The sequence below is a fragment of the Cardiocondyla obscurior genome, linkage group LG16 (genome assembly GCF_019399895.1).
Source record: "Cardiocondyla obscurior isolate alpha-2009 linkage group LG16, Cobs3.1, whole genome shotgun sequence".
Taxonomy (NCBI): domain Eukaryota; kingdom Metazoa; phylum Arthropoda; class Insecta; order Hymenoptera; family Formicidae; genus Cardiocondyla; species Cardiocondyla obscurior.
In genome coordinates this window covers 84,629-100,544 of record NC_091879.1, presented here as the reverse complement: position 1 = coordinate 100,544, position 15,916 = coordinate 84,629, and the positions used below count along the sequence as shown (strand labels likewise).

Genomic DNA, 15,916 nt, shown 5'->3' with positions numbered 1-15,916 from the left:
TATAAATAACTATGTATTATATTACTGTAACTGATAGTTCGCTGCTGCCCATTGCTACCGCCGTCGATTGCGCGTAGAATGTAAATTACGACGTTAGACATCTAGCGGAAAAAGCGAAAATGGTTGGGCTACCCGAGTAGGATTTCCGATCTTCGTGGATCTATCCATTTGCGAAACTTAGTGTATCATAATTACCCGGAGCAGGATGCGAATTTGTGAATTATTATTATTACTTATTACATACTTAGCATACTCTTAGCGTCATACGTCTTATAAAAAAATTTTTAACGTTACTACTTATTCTTTATCATTATAATTATTATGATTATTATTAATATTATCACCAGTGTTTTCAGTGTTGTTTCAGAGTCGACGAAATTCTATCACACGCATACACAAGTACACACTCATGCAAACAGAGACAGAAAATTTACCAAGTAAATTGAACGGCGACTCGATTTCGCCTGAGAGAGAATCGTTTGATTTATTGCAACAACTGGCTCAGGCAACACTGATCATTTACCTATTCTTATTACTGTTATTATTCTTATTATTAATATTATTACAAGTACTATTACCACTGCTATTACTATTATTACTACTATACTATTACCACTACTCTACAACTTACTATACTATTACTATTCTACCACTACTATTACCGCTGCTATTAATTATTATTAACGTTATTACAGCAGGCTAGCTAGGGCATACCAATCCGCACATTTAAGGACGATCGGGGCTTATTTGTCATACTGAGAAAAATAGTATGACCGATCTCATTGACCATTGACGCCGCCCCACATGACACAGAAAAATACATATATACATAAAAACACACACACACACATCCATCCATCTAATAAAAGGTAGTTTTATACGCGAGCGAAACGAATAGTAAATGAGCAGCGAACGTGAATGAACATGTAGAATATAAGTCTCAATGCGCGCAATGTAAAACGAATGTCACTAATCGGATTACATAAATTTATCCTAACTATAGTTTAACTAAGCGATCGGATTGACGCTGTCCGTATCACACCGCGCACATCTGGAACGTCTCTCGACATGTCTGCATGTTCGATTTGCGCTTTTCGCTCGTCCCTGATTGCTCGTTAACGCGCGCAGTACACAGCTATCTTTACAACCTACCCCTCGATTCCGTCGCACGACGACTCATAGACTCTTTAGCATTCGTGTCCGAGATAATAAATGCGCTTATGTGTATAGACCAGAGATTACACTATATCACACCAAGCCGTCAAAAAAAAAAAACATTTTAAGTAAATTAAGGAACTTATATCTATTTACAATATTATGCTGCTGCGCGTAGGGCGCACGCCTCTAGAGAGTGATCTTCACGAGGAAGTATCGGGGATGGACGAAACGCAAACTTTTCTTTTTCTTTTAATTTTGTTAGGAAATGTTAGTAAAGTTATAAATATAATCCGGATTTTGACATTATAATTTGAATTAATTTGCGTTACCGAATTATTCAAACTTGTGCACTATTTGGAAGTAGCTTTGAAAAATTCGGTTTTCGCGGACGTGAAATTATCTGATAATTTGAACGTCTGGATGGGAATTATTTAATGATTAATTATTTCGGAGGTTGCATTATTCGGAGAATATATTTACATCTTCTACAATAATAGTATCGTTTATAAAAGTTGTAAGTGTAATTGCAATGCTAAACTCAACGAACTTATTTTACTTATTCGTTTCTACCATTTCCGATATTAATTTTAGAAACGACTGACGATCCGGCAAGTCCGTGAACTTTATTTTTGGCGATGAACCACCCATTGTGATCATCACCGTTCTGTCCATCCCCGCGGTTTACAATTACTTTAAGGCAGCGCGGATACTCGCGCAGCGTGTGCATGTACAGTGTAAAAGATGCGTTGTGGATATGTACAGTGTAGAGGTATAATTGAGCGAGCAAGGTGATAAAAGGAAAAAAAAAAAACAAGCGCGTATATATTACAGCTATGGATAAGTACATAGGGCACGATCGTGCGCACGTGTCGTGCGACATTTCGTTTATTTTCACTGAAAGCGCTGTTTTTCTTCTTGCTCTATCTTCTGCAGCCAGATACGGTTGCTTTCGCGACGCCAAAGTAATCCGGATCGAAGCAATCCGAGATTGTAATTAACTGAAATCGGACTCCTCGCTTTACTTGGTTCCTCGAGAAACGATCAAAGCGAGGAGTGCGGTATTCTGCAAACAAGGGCTGTTTCGATTCCAATCACTTTGATTCACGTCGCGAAAGCAGCTCGCTTGCTGCGCGTACATTTGACAAGCGTCTCCTCGATACAGCGTGCGAGCGCAGGAATATATGATTCCTGCATCATTGTTGGACGACACGTGCACCCGTCGGCGGGCCTCGTTTATCTTGTAAAATATCTGTGAATATTATGATTTAGTTTCTTCCTATTTGTAGGCTACGAGGTATACAAAAAAATGTTTACGTTAATCATTTAAGGAGAATGTACAGATATTACTATATCCTTTTTTGTTTTGTGTTTTACTGTAGTTATTAATAATTATATGGATATTAACGATAATAATAACTATGATTAAAAGGAAAAAAAAAAAACTTAAGCACGGCTCGATTGCGTCATTCTTGAAAAAAAACCCGCTAATATGCGCAATATATTTATTCTGTATAAGAGAATTCTCGGTGATAATGTATCATTTGTATATTAGTAATTACGTGATCTCCTAATAATCGAAAAAAAAAAGAAAAAAAAGCAGAATGAAACTTGAATAGTATTGATATACGTTGCGACGTCACACCGTTCCATCTCCTAAATTCGCCACAATCTCCACGATTTATTTTTCGCGCCGTCTACATGCATTCTTCTGAAATGTTAATGCGTTGAAAAAAAAGGAAACAAAGCAAAAAAAAAAAAAAAAAAAAAAAAAACGTATGTTAAGAACTTTCTTTTTATATTAGATCAGGAGCTGGACTTCTCAATAGAAAGGTAATATAATAAAACACAAACTATTACCTCGAAAACACTGACGTATATTTCTTACGGTCTTGCTATTCATACTTTTCGTTAATTTTGCCAATGATTTGCAGCGACGACACATGACAGTAATAGTACTTCAAAAACAGTCTCCAATTCGTTTTGGATAGATGCATTTGGTGATGCACAAATTGATACAATTGGTAACGTCAGACTAAGGATTTTGTTCAAGGATTCGCACTCCATTCTGGCCATTTTTGAATTTGCTTGTAAAGGTAGTTCCCAGGACTTGCTATTTGAATTACTTGTCGTCCCCCGAGTACGCGTACGTCCTCTTGAAGGATATGTTGAGCTTTTCCACATTCGATTAGCTGATGTGCAGTGTCTAACATTATCTGGCTAGCATTTTTTTCTACAAAAAAAAAAATAAGGTTATCAGAGAAATTCTTAGTAAATGCAGAAATATATATTGATTATAAGCATCATCGGTGAAGTTGTAGCAGATATTCGTGCGATTTATTGTGATTAACTTACTCTGATAGTTTCCAATGAAAGCTATACCGACAGATTTTTTATTATATCCGTATGTATGTGCTCCTTCGTTGGCCCATCCGCATCCTTCGTACACGTTACCGTCTCCGCCAATTATGAACCTTTTTTTTAATTAACAGAGTGATTAATTAGTAACATGACGAGTCATTTATTTTAAGAATCGAGTGAATCGTATTTGTTTGAGAAAAAGAAATAATAGATAAAAAAAATAGATCGAGAATAATGCAGCTTACGAGTAACCGACATCGTCCCAGCCAAAGGTGTCCATGTGATAACTGCGAATACTTTCGACCATATCTGTGCAGCCTTGGCGCGAAGTGCATTCCGGAGTGACTGTGTGATGTATTATCACGTAAAGTAACGGTACTATTAAATAATTAATTTCTCCAGGTGGAACAACGGTCCATTGGTTTCTCTTGATGATATTCGGACACTTAACCTCCGCCTTCACTGAAATATTTAAAGAATAATATTAAAATCAATTACGAAAATTAAGACAAATGTGACTTCTTTTTTTTTTTTTCACTAAAAAAGAAAAATCTTGAATTCAAGGATGAGCGTTCTTTGCATGTCAAAATATACAGTGATTAATAATGCAATAAATTGTAAATTTTAAATAATACGTACTGGCGAAGATCGCAGAAACTGCCAGCAAAACTACGAAATAGATTCTTGATATCATTTTCGCAGCTGAAAACGATGTGCGAAAGTTGAAGGATTGAAATATATAAACGCCGACAGTATCTCGGTTCACGACCTGCAATGAAACGATAATGAAAAGTACTGTAAATAATCTCAGACTGTCGGTTGTTTTTTTTGCGAGTTTGTAAAATATTATTTCGTCGCAGCAGCAAACGCCATATCGCGATAATCGATCCTCGGACTCTCGGTACGCGTTCGGTAATTATTTTACTTTGTATCAGAGAGCTCAACTTGGAATCGCGGACGACAGTCGAAGCGCTGGCTTCACACGGACATGCCTCTGTATCTGTAGTACAGATTCTGTACACGTGGAAGCCGCGATTCCGAGTTGGGCTCTCTGCTTTGTATTCTCGCTGGTGCATTTTTTCGCGTGCTTTTCTTTAAAATCAAGAGAACGGAGGAACGCAATGGATACTGTGAGACCGTGTGGCTGCAAAGGGATACGTTCTTGCTTGATTTGCGAAGCTGAGTACGAGATCTCGAGACCAAATCTTAGTGAGAAGTTACAGGTAACACGTGCAATTTTCTAACCTAAAAATGACACTCGTCACATCCTCATAATTCCTGATATAACTTGGGAATTTCCTGTACCGAGAGCCGTGTACAAAACAACGCAGGAAAAAAGAAACGTTAAAGTCAGGGTCTTCCCTGATCGCATCATTAATATGTTTTTCTTCTGATAAAATCGTGTACCCACAATACATACATCAATGCCTAATAGCAGCTAATATTTCTGTTCATAACAAAGGAAGAAATTTATTAAATGTAGTCTTAAATTAATTAATCATAAATAAATACATTTTATACAGACAACTGCATTTAAATTTAGGATATTAAAAGAAATAAAATATTCATCTTGTACAATTAACATCTTGCTGATTAGAATTATTATCTTATATTAATAATCTTTTTAATAAGATATTTTTTAACAAATTGTATACCTGAGAATATCACCGTTCAGTAGCTTTCTTTCCTGCTATCTGTTGTATACTAAATCCCATCAATTGAGTTCTGTGCTTAGCTGGTTCAAGTACTAGAAAAACCAGTTTGTAGTTGCTGTAAAAAGATTAGATATTCACATGTTATTTCTTATTTTATTTTGATAACATTCTCGTATATATATTTATAGAAATTAAACATTTTATAACATAGGATAATTTTATGAAAAAAAAATTTTTTAATAATCTGAAATATTTTTTTATTTTACAGAAGAGCAAGAGCTATATTTATTGCCCATATTGCAATAAATTAACACCTGGATGGGATGCAAGTGAATACAAGAAACATCCTGATCATGATAGAAACTTGGTTGATTATCCTGGTGTTTATATCAAGGTAAAGTGATTACTGTATTTTTTATGTTATATATATTTTATAATGTAATTTAGGTTATACAATATAACTTACATGTCCCAGCTAGACTTTTTAAAGGAAGATGAAGCTGAAGAACTCATAAAAGCACTTGATAACCTCCCCTGGCAGGCTTCACAAAGTGGTAGAAGAAAACAGGTACAATATTACAAAGTGTAATATTCAGGAAACAGATATCTTTATACATTTGTGTATTTTAAGCTAATTTTTATTAAATTTTTAAAGCAATTTATTAAATATATTAAAGTTAATATATTTAAATTTATAGAATTTCGGGCCAAAATGTAATTTTAAAAAGCGAAAATTGCAATTAGGATCATTTGATGGTTTTCCTAAAACAACACAGTTTGTACAGAAAAAATTTAAGGAAATACCGTTGCTGCACCGTTTCCAAACTGTCGAGCAATGTTCGTTGGAGTATGATCCTAAACGAGGTGCGTCCATTGACCCTCACGTGGACGATTGCTGGATTTGGGGAGAACGTATAATAACCGTGAACGTTCTTGGAGATTCTGTTTTGACTATGACCCCTTACTGCGGTCCATTATCACGGTATAACTTAGACTGTGTGTCGAATTATGATCTCATTTCGGATGAAGGAATGCGGGATAATACACAATCTTTAAACATCGATGACAACGCAGTGATACGATTACCGATGCCTGCCAGGTCACTCATGGTCTTGTACGGTCAAGCAAGGTAATGTTCTACTCGTAAATATTAAAAATAAAAGTATACGAAGTTAATATTACCAATTGCGTTATTCTTGCTTAATAGATATAAATGGGAACACTCTGTACTTCGAGAGGATGTAACATCTAGGCGCGTTTGTCTCGCTTATCGTGAATTAACACCTCCATACCTCGGAAATGGGGAACATCGGGAAGAAGCTTCTGAAATTTTGAGACAAGCTACAAATTTCTGGTAAACGTGAAGAGCAAATGTAAATATAATTTTTTTTTTTTAATTAAATTAATATAATTTTAATAGAATAAAGATGTTTTATTCTTAGCATTATAATACAATAATATACAGTGAGAATTTCGACAACAGTCGGTGTAATATTTTTTTTAAATAATACTTCTCACAAATATTCACAGTTAAGTATTTTAGCTTTTTATAAAATTGGAATTTAAATGATATATTTTATTATTAAAATGCAAACTAATTAGTTCAAATAGGTCTGTATATTTATTAAGAAAATATATTAAACTATGTATTATTAGTCACGTAATTATTTGGTAAGTTTCTTTGTCTTTCCACCTGACGATAATTCATTGAGCTCTATAAAAATAGACGTAGGAATAAATATTCATTTTTACAACATTACCTTTGTTTAAAAAATAGCAACTCTCTTTTTCTCTCCCCGTCTTCAATTTTTACAAATTATGGTGAACTCGACAAAAATAAAAAATATACATTTAGCTTTGTGTGGTTACTCGATTTTTACTTTAACACTTTTGGTCATCTTTCAATGGATAATCGGGTGACATGTACACCACAGGATACGTAATTACGGGATCCGATTTTCCCAACGGTTCGTAACCGTTCACTAAATTCTCTCGCAATTCCCAACGACGCCTCTCCCTTTCCGTCTTTTGTCGTCTGATGGCTCTACCCAGCATGCACGCGAACATAATTCCCGTTAGCTAAAAATAAAAAATTGAGAAATTAGTTAAAAGCGAGTTACAAGAAGGAGAGATTAACATTGTACTTATAAAGATAAGTAACCCTTTTTTTAACATGTTTTTTTTTTTTTTTTAGCAATATCTGAACCGCCAACCTGAATAAGAGCGATTGCCACGGCTCCCGTGCCAATATACAGTGCACTGCGGTGGACAATAAGAGAAAGGCGGACGATACAGCCCTCCTGGTATTTCCCGTAACAACGCTCGGAAAGCTCGTCTACTAGATACGCACAGCAAGAATCAGGTACGTCTGTATTTGTATTATTAACAAGAACGTTGTTCCAGTCCAAGTAGCTGTCGTATCCGCAGCAACGTAACTGTAAAGTAAGAAGTACCATTAATTACTTTTCGAAATATTATTATAAGACTTTACGATCTTACCCTAGACTGCATAAAATCGACCGCGAATTTGGCCTCTTCGTTCCTCTCATACTGATGCATTGTTTCATTGATCTTGCCAGCTAGAAGGTCTTTAACACCATCCTGCAGAGCAAACGCGGCAACGGCTGCTGCGAGCTCCAGTATCAACACGAACGACAGCAGGACTGCAAACTGAAAGAGTATGCGAAAAAATTAATACAGCACGGCGCCGGACAGAGGATATTTAAAACGAAGAAGATACCGCATATACTACTTACCACAAGAACCATGCAGGTGCTTTCCCTAAGTGCGCCGCAGCATCCCATAAAAGCGATTATAAAGACAAGTATTCCAACCACGATTAGAAGGGTGGCCGGCGAAAAGTAGCTCGTGTCCAAAAAGTGCGAAAAGTTCTCATAAACAGCGTAGATTGTTGTGCCGACTGATATTATCATCACCCCCGTCAACTGTAATAAGACAGCAGCGATAAATTTAATTACAATTTTATTACATTTATCCGTACCGTTTCTTTCTGCTCTATTACTAGTTTTAATGAAAACTCTTTCGACGTTGAACATTTGTTAATCGCCAGGTAATAAAATAAGAAAAGCGGAAACTTCAGAAATTCAAATGTCCTACAGATTGCTCGATTAATTCAAAATTGATACTAAAAGTTTTTTCTTAATTAAAGTTTTCTTATCGCAATTAAAAAAAATTTCCGCTGCAAAAGTTTGCACATGATTTCCGCTTATTACGATGATTTATACGATGAAATATGTAGTACAGTGTACGTCGTTTCATTCGCAATGTAATATATCCAGCGTAATGCGTGCTCATTTATATGTAGTTTGAGGCTTCGATCATTTCCGTAATACGCGGTTTCCCTGACATGAATTATATAATACATGCGTCCTCGCTCGAGTGTAAACTTTTCAGATTGAAAAGAGGGTATGACACTTTTTGCGTGGCGTATCGTTATGTACACGTTGCCATCGGTCTCTATTTGTTCTACAAAGCGAGCCGTGTAATTTCCTATGATAAGCCACACTCGTATAACGATTCTTACAAGTAATTTTTATTGAGTATCCGAAATGAAATGTGAACTCGTTTAAAACATACTCCGACAAATCGAGAGATACGTTGTATTAAGATATGAGGGCTTAGCAACTTTCAACTTGATTTATATAAAGGCATTCGGATAAGATATCGGTGACCCGTTACGGACGTATTGTGAACTTATTTTTCTTTTCACCGATCACGAAATCAAAGATCAAACAAGATCTAGTTTCATCTTTTAGTGATTGACCGTCGCTCAGGTTATTTAGGTTTGCGTTATTTTTTTTTTTTTTTTTTTTTTTTTTTTTTTTTTTACCTCGCGCCGAAGTATCCCGTTTTATTGAAGTCGCATGATGTATCTCAAACATCATTGATTGCGAAGATAGTACGTTTATCTCCACTGATAACCGACAAAGTCCTAAATAAGCCCGAACACAACATAGGACGTTTAAAACGTTTTCCTGGTATTATGCTTCGCTCGTTTGGGAACAAAAAAAAAGAAAAAAAAATAGGCGTTTGTATCCTCGACTTATGCGGATCTCTCGCGACAATTCTCGGCCGCTCAGTGTATATTTTGTACCGATAAATAATCGAATCGCGATAGGAGCACTCATTCTTATTTCTTTGTTTAATTGAGAAGTATATATGTTACGCTAATCAGGTTGTGCAGCTGTACAGGTTCGTCCATTCCTAATAATTCAGCAGTGCATAGCCTTGTCTATGCGATATCGACCGCAGTTCGAAAGTGCTATTCTCTCTAACAACGAAACTCGAACTTCATGGCCCATATCGCCTTCTCCGTAAACCGACGGAACAAAGGACGTAATAAAAGATATCACTATCGACTGGAAAAATCCGCCTTTTCTCCTTTGTCATTATTCGCGTTATTTTATTCCAACAGCATTGTGTTCTTTATATATATATATAAATTTGTTTTTTATTAACACGGATAGCATAATGATTCGGCACGTTATCTTTAATCAACCGTTCAATATTGAAAACTGATACGGAGGTTCGACGCTTCATGATTTCGAATGTTCTACACGGCTAAATTATCAATTAAAAAAAAAATTAAATTCCGTCATATTACAATAATAATTGATTTTATTTAATTGTTGCGCAAATAATAACGGTGAACACATGCCACGTTTGTGAAAAGTGTCTGAGTCATATTTTTTTTTTTTTTTTTCCTCAGCATTAGTCGCCATTAATGTTATCGGAACGTTTAACAGCTGTGTCAGTGACAAATATTTCAAACAAGAATTGATAATCAATATTTAAAAATGATAAAACTTGTTTTAGAAGAGTAACAAATGTGTGCTATGAATTATACTTTGAATTATGTTTAAATTATATTTATGTAATTCGTGTAAAACATTCGTTGCATATAAGTGTTAATATAATAACGATAATAATAATCATTTTTCCAGGGTACGTAGCAGTCTCGTCATTTGTCAAAGGCAGATCGTTCGCGATTGAAGGCAGCCCGGTCGCGAAATGAAGCTTTTCTTTTTTACAATTCAAACACCAACCGTACATGGCCCGGTATACAATAGCAATCGATAATTATGGATAAGTGCATAATACGGTCTTGGACACCTGGCTATCGTTGCGCAATCGCACTCGCCAAAGCTTTACGTCGCAACGGCATTTTCCGAGACGAGCTTCGACGTGTGACTTGTCGCAAAGTCATTTACGGCGGCTGTTGCATCTAACAATAAATAAGAAGCCGCGATGCGCGCTATCTTCTCCGTAAATAATATATATATTTTTTTTTATATTTCTCACGGACTTACGCCGCGAACCCTCTTGGGTTCGGATTCGCGATCCTCTCCATTTATCGGAACCTTCAAACGGTTCCTCGCAGTCACGAAAAGATCAGACGATCTCCCTCCCTTTCTCTCTCCCTTCGAGACGACGTCGGCTGTCCGTTACAGAGTTTAAGATGAGGAACTCCCGTTGCGATCGTCCCTCCGTTAGCGCGAATCGCGTAGGTCCCGGGAAATGGAGAACGCACGGTAACGCGAAAGGGGGCGACATTGCGTTAACGCTTGCACTAAGGGTGCCTTGAGTACAGACCACGAAGAGGAAGTTGACTGCGCAAAGCAGGTACTTGATGCAGCGGAGGCCGACGTCTAGGTGCGTGGCCGCCATTTTGCCCTCGCGTTAGATCCTCCCGGGCGCAGATGCACAGCGAGCGGATTCTCGCGCACCTTCAGCACTTCCAGTTAGCACAGCGATTGCTGATGCCGACGGCGGACCGCCGGCCTGCAGCGTTATCTGCTGGCCGATAACGAGCCACGAAAACACACGATCGCGCACGGCGCACGTCTCTGCCGCGGTAGATACCGGTGCGAGCAATTTCGGTTCGTCGGAACGTACAAGTGCGACGAGGACGTAAAAAGAGAAAGATAAAGAGTGGGAGGGAACAAGGAAGTCGTAGCGATAGCGTAAAGAAAAAAAAAAAAAAAAGAACGTGACAATGCGATAAATTTAGAATTATGCCACCTTACGCCTATGAATATTGGAATAAGGATTGCTCGGTATCTGAGTGTTTAACATTGATAACGCAGGTATAAGTTTCTTAACAGAATCCATCGATTGGATTCATGATTTGATAAATTTAATGACGAATTAATTTTATTTTTCTTTTTTAGGTAAGTCAGCTTGATTAGGTTAAGTATGGAATCACATTCATTGGTTTTAAGGGATTATTGAATAGCCCTTAAAATTTATTGTTCGAAGATATGTACATAAAGTATTCAATAATGTTATATAATATTTAATATATATATATATATATATATATCCATTCAATGTGATCGAAAATCTTTGCTGAAGTAAAATTTTATAGTTGCGACATGAAAAGACATCACTTGCGCTCGTTGTTACGTTTTCACGTAGGCAAGACAACAAGCGACAAGTATGACTCATGCATGAACGATTAAGTTAATTTCGTGCTTCTTTATGTGTGCGTGGATATGCGTACATGATTTTCGAACACAATGAACGAACGCTCCTGTTTTCTACATGAAACTTGCAAGTTGCAAGGAGTTTTTATGAAGAAGAGAACCATTTTTTCGTTTTTTTTTTTCCTTTTTTTTCTCAAAATTTATCGCAAATAAATGTAAGAATAAATTCCTTCGCTGTTGCGCGTTTTACTCTTTTATGCTTATTTAAATAGTAATTCAAGTTGGATGAATTATTGCGACATTTTAATCAGAAATGATAAACGCATTATCGCAAAAACACTTGGCGTGTGACATTTTTCTCAGAAATATATAACGCGAGACATCGTACGAAGCAAAAATAGTTTATTAGATTCCTATAAAAACAGTATGTTCGCGGAGAGATTTGTACGTTGATTATCAAATGCACGCAGCCTCGTATCCTAATGGGAATCCTGCACGTCTGTCATTTATGAATATAACGCTTCTGTTTCATGTTGGCACAGCACTCTACATAGTCTGGTAACAGTTCCTGATCGATTTGGCCAAGTAGGACGACAAAAAGATTCCCACCAGCTGCAACGCAAAGCGACAATTATTTTATATCCATATTAATAAACGTCACGGAGGTATTTGAATAATCTGGCATTGAAAATACCTGAATTATACCGAGTCCAATTCCGGCACCTGCGATCTTAGTTGCGTGCTTCTTCGCGAAATCCGCAAACGCGTCCAAGCAGCTTTTGTGATGCAGAGTGTCAGAGGTTGAAGTGCAGTTTGATATGCCAACAGCACCTATCGTGCTATCGCAACATGATACCGGAACAGCTGTCATGTTTACTTTTGTCTCCCAATCGGTAACATTAACTGTACCGCAGCAGCCGAACTGTAAGTAAAGATTTTTTGCGATTAATACCTTGTAGTACGCTTAGATAAGTCTTATATATATTGAAAAAGCATATTTCTAATGTAAGTAAAATTCAAACTATCTATTCTTACATTACAGCAATGAATTACATGATTTATTATTATACAATAAATATATATATTTGTTTCGTAGATCATTGAAAGTGGTCAAGGAACCCGGGGTAGTAAAAATCGATTTGCGTTACCCTTTATGGCGTGCACGCTGGTTACACATACGCCACACATATGCGTATGCATTATACACGCTAGAAATTAGAGCCCGGTACTGAAATTATCCCTGTCGCTTACGATATTCTCCCGATTGGGTCGCTCACATGAGTGGAGAAGACGCGAGGTAAAGTGTAAAAAAAACTTTTATAGAAGCTACTGTTGAAAATGAGGAAAAAAAACAGAAGTACCCTCACACGTGGTTTTTACTTTGAAAGTTTTGCGTGAAAATTAATTTGGTAATTGTAGTATATAATAGCGTGTTACGTTTCGTTGAAGCTCGTCCCAGACAAGCGCAATCTCTTTACTAGTGTTGTATTTAGGCATCGTCTCGAGCATCTTTTCTTTGGCAACTTCGGCAACCTGCGCTCTCATCACGTACCCCATCGTGCCGCCTATGATCTCCAGAAGGAAAATTGCAACCAGAAGTGTGCAAAACTGCAAGCGATAAAATAAATTATTAGAATAATTTAAATTGTAAGTATTTCGACAGATTAATTTTTTGTACATAGTCAATATTCGAAATATCTTAAAATAATTATTATTAACAACAGCGCAAAGGTCCAGCTAGCGCCACAAAAACTTTCCTTTAATTAATATTTAAGTAGCATATTTAAATATTTTTTAAATAATTTTTTACAAATATATCGAATACGTAGGAACTAATCTCAATGCTCATAAGATATTTATTACAGTTTTTCGCCATGCGTTCGCGTCAATTTTTTAAAGCAACGCCGGAAGCACGTTCGCCCTCGACTGCATGCGAGGGAGAGTATTTTTCCCGGAATAAGGGTTGACGAATGGTGGAACGGGAAGGACACACCATATCAATTACATATCTTGTATGCGAAACATATGACCCATTACGTTATGGAAACGAAGGGGAGACGATATCGTAGGTGGACAAACCTGGCCGTGTTTTTCCTTTCCTCGTCCGCGGCGATCGGTCGAAAAACCGACGCTTCGCATCGAGATCCTAATCTTGAATTAATTCAAGTAGAATCGTGCCGACGCAGCGCCGTGAATGTTCCCTGGTCACGATAATGGCTCGTTTTTATTGTTCACGGTACGTCGCGACGATTCAGTCTCGACAATGGTACGTTTTTAAGAGTTTTTTTTTTTTTTATTAAAACAAAAAAAAAATAGAATGTACATATTTTATAAGGGAAAAATATATGTTCAATTATTCGACTTACCGTTACGATCATGCAATGATTTTCGCGAACAGCTCCGCAACATCCGAAGAAAGCGATGATTAAGATAATGGAACCCACGGCTATGAGAAGAGAAGGCACGGAGAAGAACTTGTTGTCCAGGAAATGTTGATACTGATGGTATACTCCATGGATGATCAAACCGATCGATATTAACACTATACCTGTAATCTAATTCATTAACGTGCGTCAATCGTTTAATTAATTAATCTTCTACGTAATTAGTATTTCGATAAACTCGAAAAAAGTATATAAAATTATAATTTTGTTCGCGTTAACAATTCGAAATGTCACATTCGTGTACAGTACATCATACAAGTAACAGCGAGTTACCAGAAGCTGCGGTGTCCGAGCGGTTAAGGAGATGGACTTGAAATCCATTGGGTTCTACCCGCACAGGTTCGAATCCTGTCCGCAGCGAAATTTTTTTTTCTTTTCTCACTTTGTTAAAAGTAATTAATTATACGCGAATATGCATTACGATGAAGATATGCAAAAAGATTAAGTTTAAAAAAAAAAAAAAAAAAAAAAAAAATAGCGCAATTAATTAATTTTAATAATCTGTAGTAATCTTATGATAATTTGCGGTAAATTAATTAAGTGAATAAGCGTGGAAGGAAATCTTATAATATATATATAAATTTTTTTATCGATCAACTAACAGCCAGAGAAAGAATAACGTGCCTATTAATAAAACCGATAACGTTTGCGTTTCCATTGTGTTGAATTATCGCTTAGAAATTGGTTGATCATTGTTGCGCCGCCTAGTTTCATTCGAATTGCAGTTTCTACGCATATATGTGCAAGCTATATTTCACAAATATTAACTTTAACTTTAATAATTTAATTGATTTAATTATGATAATTGCGGCATTTAATTAGATATACGATAACCCAATTCATTTGCGGGCAGTTAGGGCGAATTGAAAAGAGAAAAGTGTTGAGCTGTAGCATATAAAATATTTGTTATATGACCATTGTCATCAAATGTTTCTTAACGTAAGTTTCTTACTGTAAGATTTTTTTCCACTATAATTCATCCACCTGCATTCTCAGCTGATGAGTATGCTAGTTAATCGACGAGCAAATATAACCGATAATGGTTTGATTTGTTTGACTTTACATTAGGTTTGTAAGGCATTTAAAACAAAATCGATATTTCAGGCGTGATACCATCGCGTACATGCATATGTAGAGTGCCAAGCGTTTTCGTTGGAAATCAAAGTTTTAATTTGAATTGTCAATTAAGGAAAACTAATTTACGAAACAAAGAGATGTAAACGTTAATTGAAACCAACGAAAGCCTATTGAAATTCACGAATGCTTGTTGAAGGAAATTTCTGGATAAGAATTAGTCACCATTATCTCTAACAATAACCTAAGTTTATGGTATACTTCCTTTTACGTATACCCGGTTTCATATAAGAGTTGACAGGTGACTCGCGATTAATTTCAACTAGCACGGACGATAAAAGCGAGAAATAATTTTAATTAATTTTAATTAAGGCTGCACTTTACGAGTGCGATCTCAACATTCGCCGATCGTGATTGTACAATATATATAACGATCGCAATGAAAATTGCGTCGATATACGATCTATATGTTCGATAGCTCGCAGGCGCAGCCGACCGTTGGTGAGCTCGTGCCAGCTCATCGCTCCCGAAAAAACTATGGAAGTTCGGCGGCAGTTGAACGTCGGAGGGCATACTCACCACGAAGAACAGATTGAAAGCGAACATCAAGTACTTGATGGTTTTCGGTGCGAGGCCCAGCTGCGTTGCCATCGTTGGAGAACTTGTACGATTACGTTTCACGCACACGCGGTGAGTCCTCTCTCTCTCTCTCTCTCTCTCTCCCTCTCTACCTTTGCCTTCTCTGGTATTTATCTCTCTTTCTTTCTCGCGCAGAATTCTT

General features: G+C 36.7%; 3 protein-coding genes and 1 non-coding gene across 6 annotated transcripts; 2 read left to right on the top strand and 2 right to left on the bottom strand.

Moving 5' to 3' along the window:
- Positions 1-3,011: 3,011 nt before the first annotated feature.
- Positions 3,012-4,302, bottom strand: LOC139108763 (peptidoglycan-recognition protein SA). The gene is made up of 4 exons (XM_070667304.1): positions 4,156-4,302; positions 3,762-3,978; positions 3,511-3,629; positions 3,012-3,388 (listed from the first exon to the last, which is right to left on the bottom strand). The coding sequence occupies exons 1-4, from the start codon at positions 4,208-4,210 to the stop codon at positions 3,204-3,206; spliced, it is 576 nt and encodes a 191-aa protein (XP_070523405.1). The 5' UTR covers positions 4,211-4,302; the 3' UTR covers positions 3,012-3,203.
- Positions 4,303-4,407: 105 nt separating this feature from the next.
- On the top strand, positions 4,408-9,559 carry LOC139108758 (alpha-ketoglutarate-dependent dioxygenase alkB homolog 4). 3 transcript variants are annotated; one of them, XM_070667295.1, is made up of 7 exons: positions 4,408-4,739; positions 5,440-5,565; positions 5,647-5,739; positions 5,870-6,300; positions 6,379-6,525; positions 7,366-7,533; positions 7,751-9,559. In XM_070667295.1, the coding sequence occupies exons 1-6, from the start codon at positions 4,638-4,640 to the stop codon at positions 7,373-7,375; spliced, it is 909 nt and encodes a 302-aa protein (XP_070523396.1). In that variant the 5' UTR covers positions 4,408-4,637; the 3' UTR covers positions 7,376-7,533; positions 7,751-9,559. The 3 variants fall into 3 exon arrangements, with proteins under 3 accessions (XP_070523396.1, XP_070523398.1, XP_070523395.1); XM_070667297.1 differs by having other exon boundaries at positions 6,379-6,544; XM_070667294.1 differs by having other exon boundaries at positions 4,496-4,739; positions 5,957-6,300.
- On the bottom strand, positions 6,583-15,914 carry LOC139108766 (uncharacterized). The gene is made up of 8 exons (XM_070667306.1): positions 15,715-15,914; positions 13,984-14,172; positions 13,055-13,225; positions 12,312-12,539; positions 7,928-8,116; positions 7,671-7,841; positions 7,385-7,606; positions 6,583-7,250 (listed from the first exon to the last, which is right to left on the bottom strand). The coding sequence occupies exons 1-8, from the start codon at positions 15,784-15,786 to the stop codon at positions 7,053-7,055; spliced, it is 1,440 nt and encodes a 479-aa protein (XP_070523407.1). The 5' UTR covers positions 15,787-15,914; the 3' UTR covers positions 6,583-7,052.
- Positions 14,340-14,421, top strand: Trnas-uga (transfer RNA serine (anticodon UGA)). Its single transcript has one exon. It is a non-coding gene; the product is annotated as a tRNA-Ser (tRNA).
- Positions 15,915-15,916: the final 2 nt, after the last annotated feature.

What these genes read in the sequence shown, in the direction of transcription:
- LOC139108758 (XM_070667295.1), top strand. Translation starts at nt 4,638, where the DNA reads ATGGATACTGTGAGACCGTGTGGCTGCAAAGGGATACGTTCTTGCTTG. An exon ending in ATCTTAGTGAGAAGTTACAG is followed by an intron (nt 4,740 to 5,439) that starts GTAACACGTGCA and finishes TTTATTTTACAG; the next exon opens with AAGAGCAAGAGCTATATTTA. An exon ending in ATCCTGGTGTTTATATCAAG is followed by an intron (nt 5,566 to 5,646) that starts GTAAAGTGATTA and finishes TACATGTCCCAG; the next exon opens with CTAGACTTTTTAAAGGAAGA.
- LOC139108763 (XM_070667304.1), bottom strand. Translation starts at nt 4,210, where the DNA reads ATGATATCAAGAATCTATTTCGTAGTTTTGCTGGCAGTTTCTGCGATC. An exon ending in TGGGACGATGTCGGTTACTC is followed by an intron (nt 3,630 to 3,761) that starts GTAAGCTGCATT and finishes ATTAAAAAAAAG; the next exon opens with GTTCATAATTGGCGGAGACG. An exon ending in TTTCATTGGAAACTATCAGA is followed by an intron (nt 3,389 to 3,510) that starts GTAAGTTAATCA and finishes TTTTTTTTGTAG; the next exon opens with AAAAAAATGCTAGCCAGATA.
- LOC139108766 (XM_070667306.1), bottom strand. Translation starts at nt 15,786, where the DNA reads ATGGCAACGCAGCTGGGCCTCGCACCGAAAACCATCAAGTACTTGATG. An exon ending in ATCATTGCATGATCGTAACG is followed by an intron (nt 13,226 to 13,983) that starts GTAAGTCGAATA and finishes TATCGCTTGCAG; the next exon opens with TTTTGCACACTTCTGGTTGC. An exon ending in GCACCTGCATGGTTCTTGTG is followed by an intron (nt 7,842 to 7,927) that starts GTAAGTAGTATA and finishes ATACTCTTTCAG; the next exon opens with TTTGCAGTCCTGCTGTCGTT.